The sequence below is a fragment of the Urtica dioica genome, chromosome 1 (genome assembly GCF_054948205.1).
Source record: "Urtica dioica subsp. dioica isolate 48M chromosome 1, U.dioica_male_clone48M_v1_H2, whole genome shotgun sequence".
Classification (NCBI taxonomy): Eukaryota; Viridiplantae; Streptophyta; class Magnoliopsida; order Rosales; family Urticaceae; genus Urtica; species Urtica dioica.
This window is the reverse complement of record NC_142756.1, coordinates 58,321,578-58,327,577: the sequence shown is the minus strand read 5'-3', so window position 1 is coordinate 58,327,577 and position 6,000 is coordinate 58,321,578. Positions and strand designations below refer to the sequence as shown.

Sequence of the window (6,000 nt, the reverse complement as noted above, 5' to 3'; positions counted from 1 at the left end):
GAATTTTCAAGTAAAATTCTATGAAATGAAATTAATCCTCAAGGCCCAATTACACTAATATGGCTGAGTAATATTTATTTCATTTGTCATCATATGACAATGTCAAAAAAATTTATTGACATTTTTTTCGTCCTATGTCCAAAAAGACAAAAATACCCTTTTGACAATTTTCGTAAAACTGTCTCGTTCTTGTTTTGACTTAGCTTTCAGTTTAACTATTCCTACTCGATGTGATTCGTGACAGTGACCTCATGGACCCAAATGAACAAAGCTTGAGCTAAACACTTGGACTCAAAAGTTCACAAACCTTTTCCAAGTTTAGCTTAATGCCAACTGACTCCACTAAAGAGTTGACACTGAAAATCTCTCGGTTCAAATGAATTTATTTTCTACTCAAGAATTCACCTAATTATAATGAGCGGATCCACTGAATATTATCTATGTTTACCCTTCATGAATGTCATCAGCTAGTCGGGATTTACTAAATTACCATTTTACCCTTCTAGCTGTTATTTCCTCAACTCCTTTGTCGCTTGTGAATAAGTTAGAAACAATGTATTGACGAGGAGCTAACAAGTCACATTGTTTCATCCAAAAGAGTCAGGACTCAATTTGGACACTGGCCAGTTCATTTATTCACACTCCAAGGAACAAAGCATGAGGTGACATACATTGCATTTCAGCAATCTTGTACATGAATTCCATATCTATGAGAACTTCACAAAGTTACTCATGACAGACTCACAACTTAGTACTTCACCAATAGGCCTTGTTCGGAATCACATAGTGAGTCCGAACTTTGACTTTCTCAAATGAGAATACTAAGGTGTGAAATGGCATGTCTCATTTCAGGATTAAGGTAAGCATGATGCAATTCATACATAGTGACTTCGAGACATAAGAGGTTAAATGGTTTGTTCTTATATTGTCTCTAGAAGTGCACTGGTCAATTCAGTACCTTCGGAAGATACCTAGAAGAACTATAGAGTCTCCAACTCTCAATGCCTCATAACCAGACATCATAGATTCTTCTAACAATCATACTGAGGTCAATAGTCCTTTGACCCCAAGATTGCGAATATATCGTTTTAAGCAACCTACGAAGAGTTTGTTCATGCAAATCTACATTTGTCTCTTCGTAAGTTGTTAAGTTTGTTTATGGACTAAAAGACTAAGGTTTTATCATAAAGCTTCAAACAAAGAAAGAATGAATGAACGTTTCAACTTTATTAATGAATAGATAGGCAATTACAAGCAAGAGTCTTCATGAGACTTTATTACATCAAATGTACAAAATAAAGACTACAACTCTTCTTGTGGGCACCATTGACAACAGACCTCTCCTCGAGGGATTCGTCCCTACAACATGACCTCCTCATCACAGAGCGTCCCTCTGACGACGACTGAATGACGAGTATACCCTGACCCTCTTCATTTTTCTTTAAATACCTCATTCTCACAAGAGTCAAGTAGGTCTCTCTCTCTCTAACTAGATTATACCAAATTTTCTGCTCATTTTCTGCTCAACTTTTTCTCTCACCAAAAACATTTTTGAGACTAAAATCAAGAGAAACTAATAGAAATCAAAGCTACCCCACTCATACAATATCACATAAAAAAGAGAAAAAAAAAAAAAAAAAAAAAAAAAAAAAAAAAAAGTATCTTCCATTCTCTCTAGAGTGGGAGAAGAAACATTCACTCTTTCTCAAACCTTTTCTCTCACAAACAAAGACTTCAAAGCCGAATTATGTTCCCTCTCCAAAGGTGTCCAAGAACTTGAGAAACCGATTCTCATGTTCTTCACTTTATGAGAGAATTATTCCATCACACACTTCATGTTTTCTTTTTTCTTAGGAAACCACAGCGACGAACTCACCCCTGGCATATAGTCGCGAGAAGAGCGAAACTCACTTCCGGCGTAAAGTTGAGTGAAGACCTATTTCCATCACACTTATAATCCCACCGATGCTAGACACGTGACTAAGTCCGCTTATGCCACGTGTCCACAAATGTTAAATACAAAAGAGAAAATGGCGGCATAAATACCCAAAGTTTTCAACTTGTAACACTTATATCCCCAATTTTTTAAATTCGTGGGCAAAATACCTAAGCTTACAAAGTTGTGTCACCGTTAGTGTATTAGACGTTAATATTAGATGTGGAACAAATGAACGGTGAGTTTTTTTAAAAACATTTATTTAATTGATAAATCCAATTTTTTTTTCTTTCTATTAAAACAACAAAACAACTTTTAAATGCAAAAAACTTCAAATGGAAAATGCAAGAGCCACGAAAAAAAGCCCCAAATTGAAAACCTAAAAATCGTCGCTCTAATTGTATTCATTCTCCTGATCGAAACCCCAAAATTAGGCAAATGGAAGCTGAAAACTCATCATCCACAAGCCGTTGTAGCTTGAGTCGATGTCGTTCACAAATTACAGGATCGAGAAAGGGAAAAAAATGCTTGTGCGAAGTTCAAGAGGTTCAGAGGACTTCGTGGACCAATCTGAATCCCGGAAGGAGATTCGTGGGCTGCTACAAGACCCAGGTAAGGACAAGTTTTCTTGATTATGTTTCAACTCAGTTTTGGGTTTTAAACAGTCTGAGGGTGGGTGCAATGTTTGTCCGAAATTTGTAAATTAGTTTGTAAATGTTTGTCTTGTTTAAACAGTATGAGGGTGGATGCAATCATTTTGAATGGATAGACCCCGAAATTTGCGCGAGATCGAAAGAACTGATTCCTGGTTTGCTCAGATGATTGAACGAGTACGAAGAGGAAATCAGATTTCTGAAGATATGCATTGAAGAAAAAGAAGTAGTTATAAGGACGAGTATGGAGCTGAATCAGTATAAAACCTGTTGCAATGGACGTATTTTTTTTTGTTTTCTAATGTTGATCAGTGTTATTGTAATTGTGATGTTATCTGTGTAATCTCAGTGTTTGGTTTGAATTCTGTTTTGGTTAGTAGTGTTGTTTTGGTTAGTGTTAAATGTAAGGGTTTGGTTAGTTTTTGTGATGAATTTGTTATGGTCATGTAAGGTTATAGTTCAATGAAATTCAATTTGTACCATAAACAGGCTAGTTTATGATGAATTTGTTTTGATCTTACAATGAAATAAAAGAGGTCAGTTTGGAACCATAAACATTTCCATTACGTTAAGGAGAACCATAATTGTACCAAAAAACAAGACTATAACTATTACATAAGAACCGTAATTGTACCAAAATACAGGGCCAATTATGCAATACAATTGCACCATTAAACTGTACCAAAAAACAGGGCCAATTATGCAATACAATTGCACCATTAAACTGTACCAAAAAATAGGCCCTAAACTACATAAAACACATCCTAAACATCTGCATTCCGAGCTCCCTCTCTTTCTTGTTGCTTTCTTCGCCTTGCATTTCTTTTCACTGTTTCAGTTGTTGGATTGGACTTCGTTGGTCTTCCTCTCTTTTTAGGAGGAGATACCTGTGAAAGAAAGAGAATTAGTTTCAGAGAACATCATATACTGTAACAAGCACACATATAGACCATAATATAATTTCATAAACAAGTAATCATACCTGTGAAACGATTTGGTTTTCACAAGTTCGCTTAGAATGGCCACTCTGTTTACAGTTGCTGCAACGATTTACTTGTCCCTTCCTACTCTGTTTTGTTCCGTTGCCAGGTCCAAAACCCGGTGGTATCTCATCATTCTGCTTGTTTTTCTTTTTCTTTACACGGCCTGGTAAAATTTGCTCATTCGGAGGCTGAATTGGGTTCAAACCACAGTCTGGCCATTTGTCAGGACTGGTCATCGGGTCGATCATTCCAGAATACGCAGCTATGTATGCGCCTTTCTTGTACCAGTCATCTATAAAGTCGACGTGGTCCAAACCAGATGACCAAATGCACGCCAAAGCGTGTGGACAAGGTATTCCTGTAAGCTGAAAGAGTCGGCACGTACAGACCCTTGCTCTCAAGTCCATTGCAAAGCTTTCAGTCCCAAATAACATAACCTAAATAAAATCAGATCAAATCAAAACAAATTTTAAATCAAAACAAAATCACTCACAAAACTAAACAGCTTTCAAAGAGATTATTACCTGAAACTTTCCATTCCCGGCATTAGTTGCCATACAATGTTTTGTTACATTCTTGTGGCTTTCAATAATAGCAAAGATCATGTTACCAATTGGACCGACCCATTTGTGTACTTCCTCCCTTTTCTGAGCAAATCGAACCATTAACCAGAACCGAATCTTCTCCAGGAGCGTCACAATTGGCTTATCTCTTGCAAGTAGTATGGCTGCGTTAAAACTTTCACAGATATTGTTTATAAGCATGTCACACTTTGCTTGAACTCTGAAGTGTGACTTAGACCACTATGACGATTCTCTCTTTGACAGCCATTCATATGCTTTCTCATCTTGATCTTTCAGTTCTTGCATCCGTTGCTTAAACTCGGTTTCAGTCGTGGCACATGCACATGCACATGCCCACAACATTTGTTTCAACATCAAGCCACTATGATCCTTCTTGAAATTAGCATGTAAATGCCTTACACAAAACCGATGCTCAGTCCCTGGAAAAACCTCTGCCATAGCCTTTTCTAGCCCCTTTTGTCTATCAGTCATCATAGTGAAGCCATTGCTGTTATGGACACCAAGATCATCTTGAAGTAGAAGCAGAAACTACACCAAGTTGAGGTGTTCTCTTTCTCAACAATAGCATAAGCAACAGGAAATTGGGAGTTGTTTGAATCAACACCTATAGCTGCCAAAAGCATGCCCTTACAATATCCCTTGAGAAAGCAACCATCAAACCCAAGCAAAGGTCGGCAGCCCTTGTTAAAACCATCTTTACACGCCTTCAGACAAATATACATTCTCTCAAAGACTCGCTTACCCTCAATAGGATCGGTTTTGAGCACTGTCGTGGACCCTGCCAAAGAACAATTACAATTAAGCAGTGATACTTTATCTCTATTTGATTGAAACTGTTTGGTGCAACTTTATCTCTATTTGATAATTGAAACTGTCTTTTTGAAAGAAAAAAAGAGAGAAAATCATTTTACCTGGATTAGTACTTATGAGTTGTTTGCAATAGTCGTCGAGAATAGCAAATTGGCTCTTCACGGATCCCTCCAAGACATCCTTGACATAATCTTTCGCCCTATAGAACGTTGATCTAGAGACATTGATGTATTTTGATGATGAGACCATCTCTTTGAAGCAGCTATAATCCATGTGTGGATTTAATCTAAATTGCTCAATAAAATGCTTGGATAACCACTGGCTTGTGACGAGTCTATTGTCAAAGACTACGCCGCAATTGTGATCATCTACCAATGTGTTCACTCGCACTGTATTTGTATCCGGGCCCTTAATCCGAGCGTACAAGGTCCATGGACAACCAATAGTACCACATTTTGCTCTTAGCTTCATCTTGTTATTGAAAACAAATCTGTATTGCCGATCAACCTTAATAAACTCTTCGATCAGTACACTCCTTAAGTCATCCATAGAAGGAAATTCCATACCGAGTTTAAACTTGAAACGAGATAAATTTGAGCGAGGGTTGTACTCTTGCCTGCTCATCCTCGTGGTTTCCTCTCCATCATCGCTACACAGGCTGTCCAGGTCACTACCAGACCTTACTCCATCAGAATCATTGTCGCCACCACCTTGCTCAATGCAGATCTCATTCACGGAAGACCACCACTTCTTTGGGTGCATCAGTTCTTCATGATCTTCGTCGTCTGCGCACTCTTCTTCATGAAGTTCAAAGCCGGCTGCTTCAACTTCTCCTTCGGTCAAAGCTTCGAATTCCTGCGTTTCCATCTTCTTCGATTTAGGGATTTTGTTTGTTCCTCTTTTTTTTAAATTTGGTTGTTCCTATCTGATAAAAAGGTTTTTCTATTTTTACGTTTTTTTTATGAAAAATTACACGAATTAAGCCACATGAAACGTTGAAATTGTAAACTAGCCAACGTTTCAAAGTATTTGTT

At 37.6% G+C, this 6,000-nt stretch overlaps 1 protein-coding gene across 1 annotated transcript; it reads right to left on the bottom strand.

The window, feature by feature from the left end:
- Positions 1 to 3,353: 3,353 nt before the first annotated feature.
- On the bottom strand, positions 3,354 to 4,594 carry LOC149408228 (uncharacterized). The gene is made up of 4 exons (XM_089624504.1): positions 4,398 to 4,594; positions 4,097 to 4,310; positions 3,581 to 4,009; positions 3,354 to 3,476 (listed from the first exon to the last, which is right to left on the bottom strand). The coding sequence occupies exons 1-4, from the start codon at positions 4,592 to 4,594 to the stop codon at positions 3,354 to 3,356; spliced, it is 963 nt and encodes a 320-aa protein (XP_089480630.1).
- Between the last annotated feature and the right edge of the window lie 1,406 nt (positions 4,595 to 6,000).

Excerpts from the sequence above, each read along its gene's own strand:
- LOC149408228 (XM_089624504.1), bottom strand. The coding sequence starts at position 4,594 with ATGGCAGAGGTTTTTCCAGGGACTGAGCATCGGTTTTGTGTAAGGCAT. Across the intron at positions 4,311-4,397 it reads GAGAAAGCATATGAATGGCT|TTTTAACGCAGCCATACTAC; the intron begins GTCAAAGAGAGA and ends TATCTGTGAAAG. Across the intron at positions 4,010-4,096 it reads CCGGGAATGGAAAGTTTCAG|GTTATGTTATTTGGGACTGA; the intron begins GTAATAATCTCT and ends GATTTTATTTAG.